The following is a 19,703-nucleotide window of genomic DNA, read 5'->3' as shown; positions in this document are numbered from 1 at the left end:
TGCAAAATTATGAAGGTGGCCCTTTTTAATGTCAGTTACACTTGGTAGGTTTTTCCTTTGCTGGAAGGAGCTGTTTCCCCAGTGATCAGGCCCAGCATGTCTATAACTGTGCTGAGGCCGCTCAGTACTACTACTAATACTGCTACTACCACAACTACTATAACTACAACAGGCACTGCTCATGGTGCCCATGGCCTGGGGAGCTGCTGTATGTTGACCCTGCTATTGCCTCACTCTGTGTGCTGCAGCTGCTGCTCTCCAGAGAGCAAGATGGCAGCGACTGTTGGTATGCTTCATGTTGGGGGCTCCTGCGGTTGCTGGCCCCTGGAGGTGGAGCGTGCAGAGGCAGATACTGAGGGCCTCAGATTCTGTGTAAGCACAGGAAGGCTCCAGCCCTGAGTGTCTGGTCAGGCTGGGGCCATTGAACTCTGGCTCACAAGTGCAGGCTCTAAGGCCAAGCGGGACGGCCAAGGGCTCCCCAGGCCTCGGCCAGGCCAGAGCAGTGCCCCCAGCCCCCAAGGAGCAGACAGGCTCTGCCAAGCCCAGCCTGGGCACTGCCCCCAGCCCAGGGGCGCCCATCTCTTTGGCCTTATACCCGTGCCGATACCAGCACAGCTGTCACACTCCCATCTGCCACAGTTTTCCCTGCAGCACATGATGGTGGCCCTGCTCTGGCCGCAGACGCAGCAGTGCTGGAATGAGCCAGGCAGCCCCATCAGCGGCAGCCTCGGGGCCTCCCCAAGCGGCCCAAGGGCTGTGGGCAGGGCACAGGATGGGGCTGCTGCTTTCTCTCAGCCCACAGAGCCAGCTGGTGGAGGAGGCTCCTGTGCCAGAGGCTCCACAGAGCTGCTGGGAGCCAGACTTTGTCCCACAGCTGGCTGAATGGCCGGTGTGTCTTTCTAGGGGTCTGGCCTCTACTTTGGAGGGCAGTGGAATGCTGGTCTGGAGGCCCAATGTGCCTTGTAGTTTTGTTAATAAACTTTCTTTATTCCTTTTAAGTTTTAAGCCTGTTTTGCTCTTGTTCTAATTCACATCTCACAGCAAGAAATAAGTAAGTTTTCTAGTAAATTTTTAGTTCCTGCTTTAAAACCACAACACTTATACACAAGGGTATTGTTTTGCTTTACTCTCTCTTCAGCAGGAAGTCTTCAAGGACTTTAGCCTTTAATATCACGACTTACTTCAAAGACTGGTTTGTGTAGACAGGTCTTTACTGATATATAAAATATTATCTATAATAGACAGCTGTCCAGCTGGGCCAAGTTGTGCCAGCAGCTGCAGCCGTGCTGGGGAGCCTTGGCCGCTCTGGGCCCTGCTGTGCAGGAGGGGCCCTGTGTGCCAGTGGCAGCTGGGGGCCTCAGCCACCTCTTCTCTCCACAGGAACACCTCTGCAGCTCCAGCATCGTGGCCAAGAATGTGTGACTCTTCCTCGCCCCTAGGAAGCCCAGAGACCCTCTGGTTTGGCAGCTCTCAGACATGGCCTCAGAAGCAGGAGTCGCCCTGGAAAGAAGAGCACCAGCTCTCCCGGCCAACCCACGGCACCCCAGCTGGGCTGTGAAGTAGAAGCTCCACTGTGGGTACACTCAGGGGGTACGGCCAAGGCAATGAGGTCACATCAGGCTCTGGGGTCACAGCAAGCCCTGGGATCACAACAGGCTCTGGGGTTACAGCAGGCTGAGGTCACAGCAGGCTCTGAGGCCACAACAGGCCGAGGTCACAGAAATTTCTGGAGTCACAACACGCTGAGGTGACAGCAGACTCTGAGGACATAGCAGGCTGAGGTCACAGCAGGCTGAGGTCACAGCAGGCTCTGAGGACACAACAGGCCAAGGTCAGAGGAATCTCAGGGGTTACAACAAGCTGACGTCACAGCAGGCTCCTGGGTCACAAGAGGCTGAAGTCAGGGCAGGCTCCTAGGTCACAAAACATTGAAGAATGGCTTGCTTCTCGAGGCCATAGCTCCCCAGAAGGCCTGCACAACCCTGACTTTGAGCTAGCTTGAGTCCTTGGCAAAATATTGTATCAATGAAATGAAGAAGACTAATTGTTAATAAGACAATGAAGAATAGATGAGTATTTAGGATAAGAAATCTGCTAAATGTACCTTGTGAATGTATCTCATGAAGTTTGTCAGGATGTGAATTCTGGAGAATGTATCCTGTATAACTGCTTAATGTATCATAATAAGTTTCACTAAAAAAGTATCTTATAGAACCCGGGTTTTATGAGCTGGACCAATAGAAACGTAGGAGTTAATGCGTGAAAAATAGCAATTATCCAATCATAATAGAATATAGATCGCATGTTACCTTTTCAAAATACTATAAAAATGTAGCTAAGGTTGTAATAAATTTGGAAGCAGCTAACAAGCAGCTAACTCATATTGGGTCATCTCTTGATTCCTGAATGTCTCCTACATCTGTCATTTTGGAATCCATCCTAATGAGACTTCTGAAACAGTACTTGTGTATGTAGGCAATGGATGTGTATGCTTGAGAACTGCTTGTGATAGTATGCTTGTAGAAAACATAGTAGTGGATACTAAGAATCATTCAAATTTTTGTGTATGCAATTTTACTGAGATTATAGGATGTGACTTTTCTTACTTAGCTCCACTTTCTTCGTATTATCTTTTGCAGATTAATTGTACTTTGATTCATCATTTAGTGCCTGCTCCAATTGGAATGAACCTCATTCTGCTAAAACAATTGTTGCTTCACCAGAATTTAATTGAAATTTTGGAAAAGATTAAAAAAGGAAAGAAATACATTGTGTTTTGGAAAGAGTGATTTACATGTTGCTGATACCCCTAAGGTTATTGATACTTGACGAACTATTCAGGCACTACAATAAGTAATTGGCCATTGTGACTATGAGGTTAATTAATTTTATTATTAATTATTATTATTATGATTATATTTATTATTATTATTATTTATTAATTATTATTTATTATGTTGTATTTTAGAATAAAATTGTTTTATGATAAGAAACCAATATGTAAGCCTTAGCTGAAATTATATATATTGATCAGTTTTCTTTGAAATCAATATATTGGTTTTTGTTGGTTTTGTTTTTTCTTTTTTCCTTTTTCTGTCCCTTATCTTTTCCCTACTACCTGTCTCTGTTTTTTCCGGGATATACTATACCAACTGTAACGAGTCCTGAAGACTTCAAAGAAGAACTTCACAGCAGCACTACGACATTGTGCAGAAAGACCTCGCTTAATGACGATTGTGAGCCATGGGGTGGTGTAAGAGATGGTCCAAAGATTCTCTCATCTGCCTCACAACCATCTTAAGGACAGAGACTGACACCCTGAATATCACAAGGGACTTGGTTTAGGGGTTTGGGCCTAGCTGAGGTGGACATTTGCTGAGTGATTGTTTGCAGGTGGTTGCACGGTACACTGCCCTCATTCCTGCTGGTGAGCAGAGACTTGCAAGACGTGGTTTGCTCTGTACCCTACACCTGCCCCCCACGCAATGGAATTCATCACAATGATCATCAATCTCCTCTGCTTTTGGCCCTGTGCCCCTCGCTTTGTAAAAGACTATAAAATTATACCCCAAATTTACCTTCCTTTGAGATCTCCCCAACAGACAGAGGACTCTGCGTCATTGGATGGCTGAGTGGACTTCAACGTTGGTAGCTGTAATCCCCTTACTCTCTTTTCCTTATGCTTTGTTTTCTCCTCTTTTCTCTCTATCACATATTAGTGCTGATGAGCACTCAATAAAGTGTGTTTTGCTGTTTAAGTCCTTGGTTTGCTGATAATCTTTTGTACTCTAAGACCGACTAAAAGAACCACATCACGAATCCCACCTTGTGGATCGTGACACCAAGGCTGGCAGAGTCACTTGCCCAGCCAGCTGCCCAGGGGGTGGCTCAAAGATGATAGATCATTTAAAAAATATAAGCATGGCAACAAAAAGCTGCCTGAGTGGGGCTTTGGCTTGTCTGAAATTTTCAATTCTAACCTCATCCCATTACATATTGAATGCATAAATAATTACCCAAGTCGTAGTGTAGTGGCAATATCTAATGCAAAATATTTATCCATCATTTTGACCTTTTTAATGCTGTGAAGCATAGTACTGGAGTGCATCTAATACTAGAAACCTCTGCTTCTTCTTTGAGGGAAAGAGGATCTTCAGCATGGGTAAGTCTGATTAAAGTAACACACAGTTCCAAGCTGATGCTAGCTTTATTAGAATACCACATAATGTAAAATTCACAATTTATGACACTTAAGGGTCAAAATCTTGCTCTATTCCAAAACCTCTAAGATGTGAAGAAAAACCCAACAGGTTGTTCTAACCCAACATCTTCAGAATGTTACTTTGAAAACGTTAGCAAAGTAGAATTTAATTTAAAGCATTTAATAGCTGAGACATGCAATGTGAAAAGCTGAATTACAGAAGAAACAGTGCAACCCAATATTCATACTACAAATCTACCTTTCCGCAACAATTAGTACTTCCAGGTCAGTTTTTTCCACCAAAAAGATGTTGTAGTGGTGAAAAGATGCTGGGGAAACAATAACAAAAAAAAAAGAGCACATTAGACTTCTCTGAAAATCATGAAAAAGCTAATTTCTGTCCCACAGAAAGACACAATGCCAGTACAAAACAATACAAAGGGAAACTGAAAAAACAGAGGAAACAATAACTTGTGCACTAATGGTCTGGTCTCAGTCATCAAAGGAACGGCACACATTACAATTAGCAAGGAGTTTTATTTTTTAAAACACTAACAAAAACCAGAGGCTGCCAATATCCAGCTGGTGCTGTGCAGTGATGGACAGCACTCACAGGATCCAGCCTCAGCAGCGTGAAATAACTCCTTTAGGCAAACAGCAGGTGTCTGCACAGTGACACTGATTTCCATTTGAAATGGTGACTTTGGGAGTCAGAGTTACAAAGTCCAGATTTGCTCAGTGGCCAAATAAAGGTCACATGAACCTTAATGGGGCTGAAGGTCCATCTGGGAAGACCCTTTTAGCTGGCACTTCTCAGCTGAGGAAAGCCACTTTGTATAAGGGCTGAGATGGAGATTCAGTGACTCTCTAATCTGGAGTTTTCCCTAAAGACAGTTCAGAAGAGGAACATTTAGTGGGAATGCTGCCCCTTAGCACAAGATAAAACAACACCCCTTTCTTTGCCTTGGGGGACTTTGGTTTAATCACAGAAGAGATGTCTCCATTCTTCAAAATGATGGAAAACAACCTGGCACTGCCAACCTTTGACATAGGCTTGGACAGTGCCAGGATTGCCTCTGCTCATCAGTGCAGGATTAGTACCTTCTCCAGAACTGTGAAAGACCTCTTCCCTCTGACTTTGTGTTTCCTTTCTTTCCTGTTTGCTCCATTTGCTGCAGCAGCTGCACTGCACCCTCAGCCTGACTGGCTACTCTTTTTTGTTCAAGGGCAAATTCCACAGGTTCCCCTGTAAGAAACAGCAGCAAGAACAAAACCACAACCTCACACTCTACACACTCCCTGTGTACCCAGGGGAATGAAAACTCAGTGGAATCCAGGAATTCCTTACTCACAGCAACTCAGTTGGTCACAGTCTTTAGTAAGGGATGCTGAGCTAAACTCAAGCTCATTTACTTTGGAGGAATTCTAAAAGGAAAAGGAACCCAAGAACTGTTACATAATGCTAAATTCTACTGTACAGAGATTTTTGTTGGTTTGCTGCCTGAAAGTAGTAAAAAGCAAGCTCTACACTCCTTGTTGTGTGGTTTCATTTGGGGATTTTTTTCTGCTATGATGAGGACTTTCTTCACTAAGGTATTTTTACACCTCCCTCATCAGGACATAACAAGTTGTAATTCATTTAGAAGACTTTAGCATACCAGACAGTGAACTAATAGTAGCTATGGAATAAGCAGAGATTTCAAAAAACATGAAGAGAAGAGCTGTGGGAAATGCCAGTCCCTGGACAGTGCAGGCCCTTGGGCACTAGCCCTTCTAAGGCATAGTCCTGGGATACAGACTTAACTCACAAGGGACAAAAATGGAAAGTGCCAGAAGCAAGAGGTGGGCCAGGGATACCCATTAGGAAGGTGATCAACAACACAAAGTACTACAAAAAACCAAAATAAACATATAAAAACACAACAAAATCAGCAGGTAAGCTTCTAAAAGAGAGTAAACCCTAAAACAATGACGGGTCCTGATGGTGTTTCCCTTGCACTAATCTCAGAACCATGTAGGTTGGAAAGCCCTGTAAGATTGATCACTAACCTGGCACTGCCAAAGCCATCACTAAACCCTGTCCCCAAATGCCACACCTAAACTCAGGTTAATACAAAATTCCAAACCTCTGATGGCCTGAGATCTTTGCAGTTTAGTCTGAGAACATTAATTAAGTTAGGAAAATTCTCTGGAATGACAGGCAGAGTGTCTCTTTCTTTCTTTGACTTTCACTGGTGCACTGTGTAAGTGAAAAGACATGCAGGTTTGACTACATTCATCCCGACCAGATGCCACCATCACAGGCCTGGGAGACATTTGGATGACAGCTTGTCATGGGGTGACTTCACCTTTAAGATAGCTTTGGGAGCTGGGAAGAAGTTGAAGCTGCTGGTGGCTGATGGGAGTCTTTTCTTGTGACCAATTATTGGTCATTTCTAAGAATTGACAGCAGTTTTGACCATTGAAAAGTGAGATCAACCTGTGAACACCTCCTTAAGATGTAAAGCCAGGGCTCTCTTGTTCTCTTTGGTTTCCGGCTTCTGAAGAGGTAACAGGCTCTGTCTCGGCCTCCTCTCCCTCCCCCGTCCAGGCTGGACAAGGCTGCAGAGGGCAGGGGGAAGAGAAACGGAGCCGGCCGGCCTGGCTGGGTTTGCAGTTTCTGCTGCTGAACTGAAACCTGACACCATGAACATCTGCAGCTTTCCAGGACTTTAACTCTTTTACTACCTGGATGAGACGTACAGACTACGCCTTTTTCCCAGAGAGAGAGAGACAATCAACATGAAGAAGACAGTGAAGAAAAGAGTTAAGTTTTAGATGTGGAAGAGAGAATAAGGAGATGCTTTAATTAAGCTGAAATATTTTTCTGTTAAAGCTATGGAGATGGACAATAGTGTTCTGAAAAATTTCCTTTAATTCATGACAGAGTATATTGGGAGGAATGGAATGTTCAAAGTGTGGATTTTGAGCAAAAGGTGGAGTAATTGTGATACAGTGAGGTGGTGGAACAGAGCGAAGCAAAGACTTGAGGCCTAGAGGGCACTGAGAAAAATCTTCTGTTTCCAGAGAAGCTCACAGAGACAGATGAAGAGAACTTTTGCCTTTGAATAACTCATCCTTAAAAATGACATCCCTAGACTCATGGCCCATAACACACCTCAGAGTGATGTGAAATGGGAGGAGAAAATCTGATGACAGATTTCTGGGCAGCTGGTATCAGAGAAATAGAAAGCCATAATAGAAATAGCTTTCTTGTGAGAAACTCCATAGATTAGCAGAAGAAGACTTCTGTTTCTCTACAAAGACTGATGAAAAGACTCCAGCAGGAATTGCGACTGTTTTAGACACCAAAGTTCCAAAGTTTGTTGTCTCTATGTTGTCATGTAAACAAGGGAATGGTTGGGGAGTGGGAGAAAAAGGAGTTTTCTGGAGGTTTTATTTTGGTTTTCTTATTCTTGTAGTTTTGTTAATAAACTTTCTTTATTCCTTTTAAGTTTTAAGCCTGTTTTGCTCTTGTTCTAATCCATATCTCACAGCAAGAAAGTTTTCTAGTAATTTTTTAGTTACTGCTTTAAAACCACGACATTTATTTGGTGCTTTGGCCAGGAAAACGAAATTAGCAAATCTAAACCACTACACAGCTGAAAATGCAATCCATTGAACAGTCATGTGTCTGTGGCACTTCTCTGCTCCTTGTTCCAAATCCAACGTCCCAAAGTCAACCCCACGTGTACTATGTAGACTGACTGACCTCCTGCTTAATGAGACCCTTCCCTTTTTGAGAAGCATTATAAAATACAGGGTGGATTTGAAACCAAAGCCATACACTGTTGATAAACTGAGAAAGAGTGTTGGAAGAATGACCAGAAAAGCTCTGACAAAGTACAGGAGCTACTGACATGTTTTTATCTTAAACCTCATCTTTCTTCTCATCCTGAATTGAAAGGGAAAAAAACCCAACAAAACCAAATGGAAAGCATGTCACAGAAATATTTGGCCTTCATCTTTTAAGAATGCATGTTAGGAAGAGGACTTCTGCCCATGATTTCAACAGCACTAGTGACACCTGATCTGGTGTTCATCAACAGAACAGTGTCCAGACATCCCTCTCAGTGTAACAGTGCCTTGACTAGTGCAATTTTGAGGACAAGTAATGATGCCACAAGCAGCTGCTCCAGAAATGTTCTTCTCACCTGAGTTGGTATCTGCTGAGTTGATTTTTACATCACAGTTCCAGTTTACCCAGAAAGCACTCAAGACATGTCCTCCCACATTAGTTAACACAAGAGGAACTTGCAGTGATCTCTGCCACCTGCAGTATGTTTCTCAGGGTCCAAGCTGCTAACCTGGAGCTCCAGCTTTCAAGCACTCTAATGTCTTGAAAACTGTACAAAAACCAGAGGAATTCTGGAGACACTGATTATAGCAAAGCGGGGAATAAAAAAGCATCATTCAGAAAACGATCCTTATCTCACCAACAGTGCTTTGAGTACTTGAGGAAAAGCCAGAGAAGGCATGTGTAGACACCTGTCACTAATACTGCAAAGGTAAGCAGAGCGGGGGGGCAAAAAGGGATACAAGTTTTACAGACAAATAAACCTGCTTGTTTTAGAGAAGTTAATCTTTACTGAATGTTCCCAAGGAGTTACCAGGCAGTCTTCTCCTGTCTTGCAAATCCAACAGACCTGTCAAAAAACCCTGCTCTGAAAGAAAGTTTTAGGCTTCCTTTGTGGGCAAACCCAAGAGAAATGTGTTTGCCTCCTTGGAAAAAAAAAAAACACTTCCAAAGAGTTAGAGAGGGGGGAAAAGCCAGAAAGGTGATAGTGTGGTAGGGATTTGAATTGAATTTAGAATGGGTATCCAGAAAATAGATGAAGTGTATTTGGGAGGATGTGCAGCAGCCAGGAGGACATGGGCATTAGGGTATGCCTAAGAGCAGCTCTATCTGAGCAACCTTGGAGCCTGTGGGCTACAAGAGAAAGAATCTTCTCCTCCTAACAAGGTCTTTGGAGAACAGTGGCTTTAGAGACCAACAGCCAATCCCTCTGGAACAATCCTGTCATGAATCTGCCTTCTGATGCCATAGTGAGAAAAGGCATGGCAGTGTTTCAGCAACAGGGTGATGCCTGCATGGCCATCAGCAGAGAGAGGTGGGGAGTGGCACATGGTCACAGCGAAGCCAGGGTAAAGATGCCAGCACCCACTGTTGGCCCTTTGTGGAATCCTCCATAAAGGGGCATGTGAGATGACAGAGGACTGGAGTCCTGGAGAAAAGGCAGGGCATCCCTCAGGCTCACCTCTCAGAGGCTGAGCTTACCCCCAAGCTTGTAGCTTGACAGTCAGAAAAGCTTGTGTCATCTCAAAAAAAACATAACTCATCCCTTTGCAAAGTCTGGAGAGGAGTAAAAAATTATTAGGGTGATGCAGGGAAAAAGGAGACTAATTACCTGCAGGCATTTCTATGCTTGCCACTGTAAGGGTCCAGGACTAAATAGGTGCTGTTGTCTCTTTCTGAATATTCTGTAGCTTACCTTTTCAAATCCATGCTCTGCTTTCCTCATCTGGTGAAGACACTCTGCTCCAGTTCTAAAGATAAGCAAATAAAAACTGAGTTTACAATAAGTCACAAGAAGGAATCAGCTACTCCAGGTACATCACTAGAAACCAGGACTATAGTAGGACTCTACTCAACAAGATAGATACCCTTCATCTGTATTTGTACTCATGTTTCAAACTCTTCCTTAAAAATGAAAATATGCACTCATTTTGCTTTTCTATGACAAACAAGCAGTTAAAAAGTGTTAAATGAAAAGGGGGATGAGCAGATAGCTGAGAAAGCTTGTGAATCCTACAAGGTTACCAGGGCAGATAGCAAAGAACCACTGAAAGATCTTGCAAGGCTTGGTTGTGGAGCATTAAAATGACAGAGGAAACTCCATATGGAGAAGTACAAAGGGATGCATGTGCAGAAAAACCATCCTGGCTTCACTTGAGGTGATCAGAATCACTGGCAGTGTCACTTGGAGATTCTCATTTCTCAATGCTCAGTAGCACCCCAAGAAAACCCAACCCCCCCAAGAGAATTTAGGAGCAAAAGAGCTTGTCCAGAAAGAAGACAGAGAGCTGGTCTCACTACAGCAGACACACTCCTTCCTGGGGCAGGGAAGATGCTCAGCCTGAATGAGCTCTCCAGTATAACAGTGTAACTGGAAAAAAATGACAGAAGGCTTGAAGCTAGTGCTCACAAATTTGATTCTGAATTCAAGCATACACTTAGGAATTATGGATTGCTCTAATCACACCTGCTGAGGCAAGACACAGGACCTACAGAGAACTGCTAGACTGGATCATGAAATAGTCTTTTTTCACCTTGTATTTTATTAATCTCCAACTTGATTGTCTTTGGCTAAAAGAAATAAAAGCATTCTGAATCCTGGGCTCATTCCTCCCTCATATCCAACAGTTGTACTTTGAGCAGAAACAAGCCAGGGGGATGGGGGAGGGATTAAAGGACTACATTTGCACGAGCAGAAGAAGAACTGCCTTCAAACTTTGTTAATATCCCTGCATGAAACACATTTGGGAATTGGGTAGGATAGAAGGCAACAAGGTAGATGATTGCATATAGTCTGTACATGGGAGGGGAAAGGTGTGTGTAAACACTTCTGACCACGGATGGATCCACGACTGTTTGACACATACTTGTGAGGATCCAATACAGGTATACATTTTCTTCTTTCAGAAAAATAAAAGAAGCCTGCCAGCCTGAAAAGAACACTGGGTCTCTGAGAGGTAGTCAAGAACTAAGCCCAAGGTTAGCCAAGAGCCAGTTCTGTACCCCCACGCTGAAGGTGTCTAACAACACCCTGAGCTGAATTAGGCAGAGCTCTGCCAAATCACTGTCCTCGAGCAGTGATCTCTCCCCTCTGCTCACGGCTGCTGAGGCCCCTCTGTCCCAGTCTGGACAAGAAACCCCAGTACATGACTGGGACTCACTGGGGTAAACTGAGGCTTTGAGAGATGAGGCTGTTTAGCCTGGAGAAGGTTTAGGTGGGATCTTACCAATGTACACCTGATGGGAGGGAATGAAGAACAGAGAGCCAGGCTCTCTTCAACCCTCTTGTCTTCTGGCAGGACAAGAGGAAAAAGGCACAGACTGCAAAACATGGAATTAGATTTGAACACAGAAAAACCTTTTTGACTAGAACTGTGGTCATACACTGCAAGTGGCTCTCTACAGTTGTGCTGGTTCCACCCTCAGAGTCTACTCAAGACCTGAGGGAACTTGCTTTGGGTGACCCTGCTTGAGCAGGAGGGCTTGAACTCGATGGTATCAAAGGACCTGTCCAACCTCAACCATTCTGTAAAATCCAAAGAGAGAGATCTACTTGGGAATCACCATGAGAAGTACAGCTACAGAAGAAACACATGGTGAAGTTGTGTGAGAATACTCCTGTGTACACACAACATATGCAATTTCTTGAGACTTTAAAGCAGTTGGAAAAGAGCAAGTTCCAAGGTGTTTTGCTATCAGCCTTGAGCCAAGAGGGCAGAATTCGTCATCTGGCTCAATGGAGCAGGCTGGGAGGCAGGTGGAAAACTGGTTCCAGTTCTTCTCTTGCTGTTCTAAACTCAGGTGTGCAAGTCAGTGCACTGTTCTGTCTGGCTGCTGAGCTATCACCTCACTGTGACTCAAAAGGTGATGTGAACACAGAGGAATTAAACAGGCAGAGCTTTGGTTAATGGTATGGGAACTTGGAAAGTACAGGACCACTTTTTTCCCAATATAAGCAACGATGCTTAGATTGTGTTACCATGGAAGAAAAGGAAGAAGAAAAATGGGGCAAAGGATTGCACAGAAATGAAACATGAAGAAAGTACAAGAGACATTAAAAATATTAATATGTGTCCTGGGAGACTCTTTTGGAGTCAACTGACCCGTCCACACATGATTGTGGGCATGAGATATCTCTGACTTCCACTCTTCTCCTCTTCACTGCTTCTTTCATTGCAGTACTTTCTGGCACTTCATTTCTTCTCCTGACCTTCAAAACATTGCAAACTGGGTATTGATAACAATTGATTTTGACTTTTCTATTTTACAACAAAATTCATAGTTAATGTACCGTCATATTTTGCAAAAATTGTTCCTGCTTATACACTGAAAACCAAAAAAGGATTCAGGACTAAAGCAAGCACTGGCAGGTCAGCCAGAGAATTATGCTCAACAGTTTTAAACAAAGTATTTCTTTCTAGGATATCTTATTTCCTCCATTTTCAGAGGACTGCCAAGGAATGTAAGTAGCAGGAATGCAGAGATAGAAAAAAAAATCCTTAGGGGAATTTGGACACTTCTTTGGGGAAATTTGGATTTGAATTATTCTTCATTAATTCACTTCAGCTACTTACCTATATTGAAAATAAACCTACCCTGAGCTCTCATTACACAAAAACTCCTCAAATAAGCATAACTTTGCTGTTTACAACACAGTACCTGGGGAACTAAATTACTCAGCAATATCAACCTCACAGATTCTTCCAGTGACGAAAACACTGGACAGCTCACTCAGGCTGGCAGAAAATCAGGGGAACTGAAGGCAGCAGGCTCTTAGGTCCTGATACAAGACTGCTTTCCAGGCCCAGCAGAACTACCACAAGAACTTCTCTCCCTTGATGGTTCCAGGTGAGAATTTGGTGCCACTTTACACTGACTGACTAACTCCTAGTGGTAGGAGAACTCTAGCATTGCCTAAAGGCATATATTCTGCTTCTCAAGAATACTTACAACAACAAAACAAAACCAGATGCACAACTTACAAGCTTATCACTGTCCTTTTTTACTTCTTCACCTGCAAGAGAGATATAAAACTTGGTGAGTATTTAGACTGGACTTTAACCAACTGAAAAATACATTTTTGCACTGCAGTTCCTCTTCCAGGAGCAAGATAAACTACTGGACCTGTACAAGATACACTGAAATTGAAAATGTTCAAATACAGCTCTTCCTGAACCAGAATTCCTGGCTATGAACACCAGATATCAATGGGATGTGACAATTGCTTGTCTTCAAGAAGTCAAAGGTGTCTTCAGAAGACAAGGGCCTGAAGAACAGTTAGCATCTCGCTGTGCTTTGGGCACCAGATGGAAGATGCAAGGACATCTGGAACACAGCCCCTAGAGAATACTGGCCAGCTGTAGGATGTATGGGGTTCACATGTATTTCCCTGAAGACAAATCCCCACCAACAGAAATTTGAAACATCAAGTCTGAAAGTAACAGAGCCTTATACTGTTCCTAATTTTAGAATAGTAATGCACTACAACTATCTGGATAGGGCAATTAAATACTGGAACAGGTGTAGAGGCAAGTTAGTGAACTCTCCATGGCTAGAAGCTTTTACATCCAAACATGGGATGTTTGATAGTCTAAGAAATTGCAAGTTGGCAGTTTTATAAAGATCACATTATCTGCTAAGCAGTCATTAAAAAAAAAAAAACCAGTAACTTTTTTCAGAGCTTGATAATCAGAACAGGAAATAGTAAGAATACGCAGTTTTCACAAAAGAAGTTTAAATGTCCACAGAAGTTTAAGAGTCCCACAGAGGCCTTAGTTGCGGCCCGAGGTTGTTCAGAGAATTCACAGAAAACCTGGAAAATGAGACACTGTTCAGGTGAAAATGTTTGCTAATTATATAAAAGAGGCTATTACCATGTTTACTATCATTATTTTTTTACAGAAATCCATTCTTTCTTTAGTAAATTAGCAACAAAGAGTGTGATGTTCTCTGTCAACAAACATAGTAAAGCACAAGGAAGAAAAAGGTGTCCCATATACATGCATGTGCTGGCTCCAGCCCAATATACTGACGTTAAAATGAAGGTTGGGAGCCAATGGGCACTGCTTCGTAAAAATACCAACTAAAGAGTCAGCTGTGGTTGGAAAGACAACAGGAAATTCAGGGAATTTTAGAAAAACAATACGAGACAATAAAGAACACCCTGTTATGCACTGTTTCAAACTCATGGTACAGTCACCCCACATGCAGTTTTGCTTTCTCTGATTCAGATACAGTAGGGGAAGGAAAAGAGGAAAGCAAGACATAGATCACAGATGTTTCCCAAAATTACCCAAACACAATCACAGTGACTTACCACAAGATATACTTTGCTGAAATGAGTTCAATTCTAGGTACAACGTACAAATGTAGGGATAAGGCACAAGATGGACATTCTCATGTTTGAATTTCATCTTTGATACTCGCTCCCATTTACTCAAATCTGAGAAGGATGGTAAGACTTAAAAACACAACACTAACATTTCAAAGGAACACGAGTCCTGACCATGTCTCCTAAAGCTTCAAAAGACACAGCACACTGCACATGTGCACAAGGGAGCAAATACAACCTGCTACTATGAACTTGTGTAACGCACTACAGGAAACACTTACCCAGGTTTACTTATCCACACTGCCCCGTCAGTCACCTGTATTAAGAGTGTTCTGTTCCCTTAACTGTGTTTACCTTTAGTACTGGCACCCTCCTGCAAAAAACCATGCCAGGCTCTTCTAAACCTATGAATAAAAAACGCCCTCAGCAGTCTTCCTAATTAAAAAGGAATTATTTTAAAATTTTATTTTAAAATTTTATTTAAAAATTGAAAAATATTTGGATTCATAGAAGCAGCATCATTAAATTACTTCACAGTTCAAAATGGGGAAAAAGATAATTTACATGACAGCCACCACAGTTATAGCCTTTCCTTCACGTGAGTACAGGTCTGACATCCAGGAGCTTCTGCTTGGAAGAACAAATGGTGCTGGACATGTCTCTTCACATACCTCTGATCTCAGGGAGAAAAAGGTGAAATGTATACTGTCAGTCCACATTTGCTAGCAGAAACTAACATCCCAGGGACAGAAGATGATGAATCATTGATACAATCAGTTCCTTTAAGGACTGAAATTGCCTGGGTTTTGGCTTGAAGGACTCATAGCTGGTGATTAACAAAGAGTCACTCTACAGAGAGGAGCCCGACACACCAACTGTAAGACAACTCCTCGTGCCAGGCCTCTGAGCTCACAGTTCTCTTCCAGGCCCAGTGCTGCCTGAGCATGTGGATGGACTTACAAGCTCCAGAAATACAAGTTTGTGAACCAAACACTCCTCAACACACAGGCAGAACTGGCTGAGCTTAGAGAAGCAAACCAGTAATGGCTGGGTTGGGTGCCTCCTGTATAATGATGCTCTTGGCTACATTATCTTCCTGCCTCTAACAGGAATAGGTTGCTGTCGTATGTACCTGCTTCAAACAGAGAAAGAGGATGGCCTCATTCCTGTCTGCTATTAGGAGGCATAATGCAGTCTTCAAAGACAGGAGGGGAATGCCTTGGAGCTGGCATTCCCCTCCTGGGCACTCAGAATCACAGGAGGTGATGCCAGGTCTGATCCAAAAGCTGACACACCTTTAAGATGGAAAATCCTAACATTTAACTGAATTACTTTTCTCTTCAACAACAGCCTCAGGAGAGTAACTTCTTAACCCATTACACAACAGCAACTACAACAGAAATATGAAGTTATCTCTTTTATCAAATTATTTAAATTAATAACCTGCAGAATATGTAGCAGACACAACTAAACTCTGTCCAGTTGCACAAGCCAGAAGACAAAAATGAAGGCCAGTCCGTGCATTCTGATGAAAAAACACCTAGAAAGCAGAGGAGCCTGTAGTACAGCTGCTAGCTAGAATAATCCAATCTCAAATGCCACAGCACTTCTGTATCAAAAGTGGAATCCCAGGAAACCACACTCCTCAAAAGCTGTGCATGCCAATATTCATGTACAGTATCAGCTTCTATATGACCATGCTGTGCAACTGCACAGAGCTTTTACAGCACTGTCTGTGGACAGCAGCCCAACGCCTCTGCAAACTTTAGGGAAGATGGAAAAGGTCTCCTGACTGGTCCCAAAGGAGACAAGATACAAGTCATTGAATCTTCTATGAGTAGGGAAGAAAGGATACATGGAAAGACAGTGAAGTGGTCTGTAGAAAATGGATGTAAATCATCAAGATTTCCAAGGATTACTCGAAAAACTTCCTGGAGAGGCCAAAAAAATAAACAAAGGAAAAATATTAAAAACATCGTCACAATTCCACTGTCAAGTACACTTTCAAGGCTTGGGGAAAAAATTAACATTACTTTACAGTTGGTGTGAATTATGGAAGACCAGGTTCTATATACTCTGCTTTTCCTTCTCCCCTTCTCCTCCCCACTCCCTCCTGCCATTTTAGAGTGCACTGCACTGACAGACTCAAAGAAATTTAGGTGAATGAGTATCTTAATCTAGAATTAATATAGAAGAATTACTATGGAAAAATGAGGAAAATTAAATTTAAAAGTTTTAAATTTAAGGAGTGTCATTTCATTTTTCCAGCAAAACACACATAGCATTTACCTACTCTTCTTTCTCTGAATATTGACCCAAATCAGTTACAAGGGAACTGCAGTTAAGCCCCAACAAACTCCTCCTCTACAAACACAAAACTTTTTCCTGTAATACCTTTTAATATTTTCAAAAGTGAAAAAAACCCTGCAATTCTTCCTATCAATTAAAATCAGCACATTTTCTTCAGTAAGGTTTTTAATGCTTTTACTATATTCTGAATATCTTTAGAAATTAATAGGAAGGAGCATTTTTAAGCAGGCAATATATTTGTCTCAATTTCTTAGTAATGGCAGAGGCCTTCTTATGTCTCAGGAAGAAGATAATAACACAACTCATCAATTGTGACCATCAATTTGTGCTTGGACACAAAGCAATGGCATCATTAAAAGAACACCCATGGGTTCCACAGCTGCAAGGAAAACACATGCAATTTAGTATTAGATTAGCCTCCATCAAGCCAGCTCACCAGTATTGCCACAGGTCCCGAAAAACCAAGAGGTATTAACAGCCAGTCAAGCCTGACAACTTGAAATTGATGGTCAGTTTTGAGGTTGAGACTAAAATCCTGAGAAAGAGCTCCTGCAAGAATGACTCTGAAGAGGAATCAGATAGAAACTAGGTGTGACTAACTCAACAGGAAATGTTGAAACATGGAAACAGGAGTTTCCATTTGTCTAATTTTAAGAGTCAGTAGCTTCTTTGGAATATTTCAAACCAAAGCATGACTCTTCTACACTAAATTTTGTCTGTTGAGGAATACTTTTCATTAATGTAATTTTTTTTTCTACACTCAGACTCTCCAGGGAAGTTCCCTATTATTCACACCTGAAATGCTGCATTTGACAAAATACTGTCAGTGCCACAACAAGCATTTGTTCACCTAACACCCATCTGAGGTCCTATGGACCTGTCTCAGCTCCTACCTCTGACTCCTTGGCAGCACTTTCAGTGAGACTGAGACTGGGAGAACTGTGAAACAGAGAGAGCTGGAACCATCACAGTCAAAATGCAATGAAACTACATTTCATGTAAGAGTTTAAACAGCAACAAAACATAATTCCCACTGAACAGGAAAAAATACTTAACAGGCAGATAAATTCCTCATTTATTACTCTTAAAAAACATCCCTTATTCCAAGGATTGCTCTGTGTGAACTTTCTACCCACTTGTATTCTGTGTTTTAAGGTCTTGTATTAACTCACTACCACATGCAGTCAACAGACAGCAGGCTGACTTCTTGGCTGTAACACACGTACCTGTTGAAGTTGCCATACCGGATTTTAAATTTGTACACATGCCTGCCAGCATGAAGAAACCTTGTTTCGGGCAATGGATAGGTGAATGGTTTCAACGACATCTCTCTCCCCGAACGCCAGACTAGGAAAGCAGGAGAGTCAAAGGTTAAGTCCTAAAACCCCTCACCACATCTCGTTCTGTCATACGGAAAGATTACATGCAGGTTTTTTTTTCCAGGGGACATTAGCAGAGAGAACTCTCCTACCAGTCAGCAAAAGGCTGATCGGAGTGTCCGTTTCAATAGCGCCTATTTTTGAGCAGGATCCGAGGACAGACCTAGAGCAGACGGTCACCCCGTCTTCAGCTGCGCTGCCCTGCACCTGTTTCTGCCGAGGTCCCTGGAGCTTTAGTGGCCTCCCGCCCCGGGGCTGGCAACCCCCAGCCCCCTCCGCAGAGCCTCATGGGGCCCGCGACCCCCTGAGGGGGTGCGAGGGAGCCCCGGCTGCCGCGGATCCGGGCAATCCCCGCGAGTCCGGCCCGCAAGAGCTCGTTGCTGCCCGCCCCCACCGCACGTCCCCGCTGCCCCTCAGCCGCCGCCGCCGGCACCAGCGGCGAGCAGTGCCCGGCTGCCCCCGGGGTGGGGCGGAGAGCCCAGGCCCGCTGGAGCAAGGTCGGGCGCCGTTGCCGACGCCGGCCCAGCGTCTGCCCTGCCAGACGCGAGATGGCGCCGCCTTCCCAGAGTCGGGGGCGGCCCGAAAGGTCTCCGGACAACTCCGGCGCCTACCGACCACCCTCCGCTCCGCGTCCACCGGGCCGGAGCTGCGGACTGAGCGGAGCCGAGTGGCGCTCAGCCGAGCCCAGCCGAACCGCGCCGAATGGAGCCGAACCGAGCCGAATGGAGCCGAACCGAGCCGAATGGAGCCGAACCGAGCCGAAACAAGACGAGCCCATCCAAATGGAGCCGAACTGAGCCGAAGCAAAGCGAGCCCAGCCCAATGGAGCCGAACGGAGCCGAACTGAGCCGAAGCAAGGCGAGCCCAGCCGAGCCCCGATGCAGGTGGGGAGGAGGGACGTGGCCCAGAGCGGGTCCGCAGCTCTCCAGCCCTTTTCCTCTGAGGGGTAGCGGAGCAGGACGTGGTGGTGGCGGATGCTGGAGCTGGGCGGGCTTGGGCTGCTGAGGTGGCATCTCAGATGAGACAGAGGCTCCAGCAGGCACTAGACCTGCCACGAGAGGGGCTGGGGGTCGATCCTTAGCCACCACAGCACGTCTTTTCCTTTTCTGACTCACACAGCTCCTCTTCTGCTGCAGCCCCTGTTGTCCTCCCTTTATGTAACTGGAACATTTTATATACTACATCTGTTTAAGAAAGACTGGAATTGAAAGATCTTTCCTCTTCTCGCGGTGTTAATATCCAGGGACTTACACAGCGTCCCTCGCCATCCACTCAGTGAGATGATCTCAAGTGCAGTTCCTACAAAGCAGCTGCACGATGGAGCCCCTCAGCATTGGTAAAGACATGATGTAGAGAATAATTCAGCAGCTGCAGAACAGTTTGATTTTCACTGTCTTTTGGTTTTAAGAAAAGCAAAATAAGCTTAGGGAGTCAGGAAGTGAATTGACACATGAATTTCATGCACAAGCAGGAAATCGATAACTACGGGGAAATGATGTTCAAGCAAGCAGATAACGCAGTGGAAAACAAGCTTCAGTAACAAAGCTAAACCCACCCTTTTGGGTGCATCTCAGCAACAAGGGCCGTGTCCTGTTCGAGCTGCTCTTCAATAGCAAATGAGCGGCTCTAAGTTGGTTTTACAGTAGG

The 19,703-nt window shown here is 43.9% G+C and overlaps 1 protein-coding gene across 2 annotated transcripts; it reads right to left on the bottom strand.

The window, feature by feature from the left end:
* Nucleotides 1-4,487: 4,487 nt before the first annotated feature.
* On the bottom strand, nucleotides 4,488-19,582 carry MAJIN (membrane anchored junction protein). Of its 2 annotated transcripts, XM_088062025.1 has the most exons (11): nucleotides 18,668-19,582; nucleotides 17,904-18,024; nucleotides 17,571-17,616; nucleotides 16,223-16,298; nucleotides 14,353-14,478; nucleotides 13,019-13,050; nucleotides 12,140-12,246; nucleotides 9,733-9,787; nucleotides 5,554-5,626; nucleotides 5,303-5,447; nucleotides 4,488-4,530 (listed from the first exon to the last, which is right to left on the bottom strand). In XM_088062025.1, the coding sequence occupies exons 2-11, from the start codon at nucleotides 18,002-18,004 to the stop codon at nucleotides 4,488-4,490; spliced, it is 804 nt and encodes a 267-aa protein (XP_087918151.1). In that variant the 5' UTR covers nucleotides 18,005-18,024; nucleotides 18,668-19,582. The 2 variants fall into 2 exon arrangements, with proteins under 2 accessions (XP_087918151.1, XP_087918152.1); XM_088062026.1 differs by lacking the exons at nucleotides 4,488-4,530; nucleotides 5,303-5,447; nucleotides 5,554-5,626; nucleotides 17,571-17,616; nucleotides 18,668-19,582 and adding exons at nucleotides 17,114-17,240; nucleotides 18,149-18,429 and having other exon boundaries at nucleotides 6,717-9,787.
* Between the last annotated feature and the right edge of the window lie 121 nt (nucleotides 19,583-19,703).

Source organism: Pseudopodoces humilis, chromosome 13 (assembly GCF_049639895.1).
Source record: "Pseudopodoces humilis isolate 2021_Gansu_Grassland_sample_001 chromosome 13, ASM4963989v1, whole genome shotgun sequence".
In the NCBI taxonomy this organism is placed as follows: Eukaryota; Metazoa; Chordata; class Aves; order Passeriformes; family Paridae; genus Pseudopodoces; species Pseudopodoces humilis.
The sequence above is the reverse complement of the archived record's forward strand: the minus strand, read 5'-3'. Positions and strand labels throughout refer to the sequence as shown.

Bases quoted from the DNA above. Each gene is read 5' to 3' on its own strand.
- MAJIN (XM_088062025.1), bottom strand. From the start codon at position 18,004: ATGTCGTTGAAACCATTCACCTATCCATTGCCCGAAACAAGGTTTCTT. The intron at 12,247-13,018 runs GTAAGTTGTGCA...AATGTTTTGAAG, and splicing joins AAAAGGACAGTGATAAGCTT to GTCAGGAGAAGAAATGAAGT. The intron at 9,788-12,139 runs GTCAGTTGACTC...GCTTATCTTTAG, and splicing joins CCACAATCATGTGTGGACGG to AACTGGAGCAGAGTGTCTTC.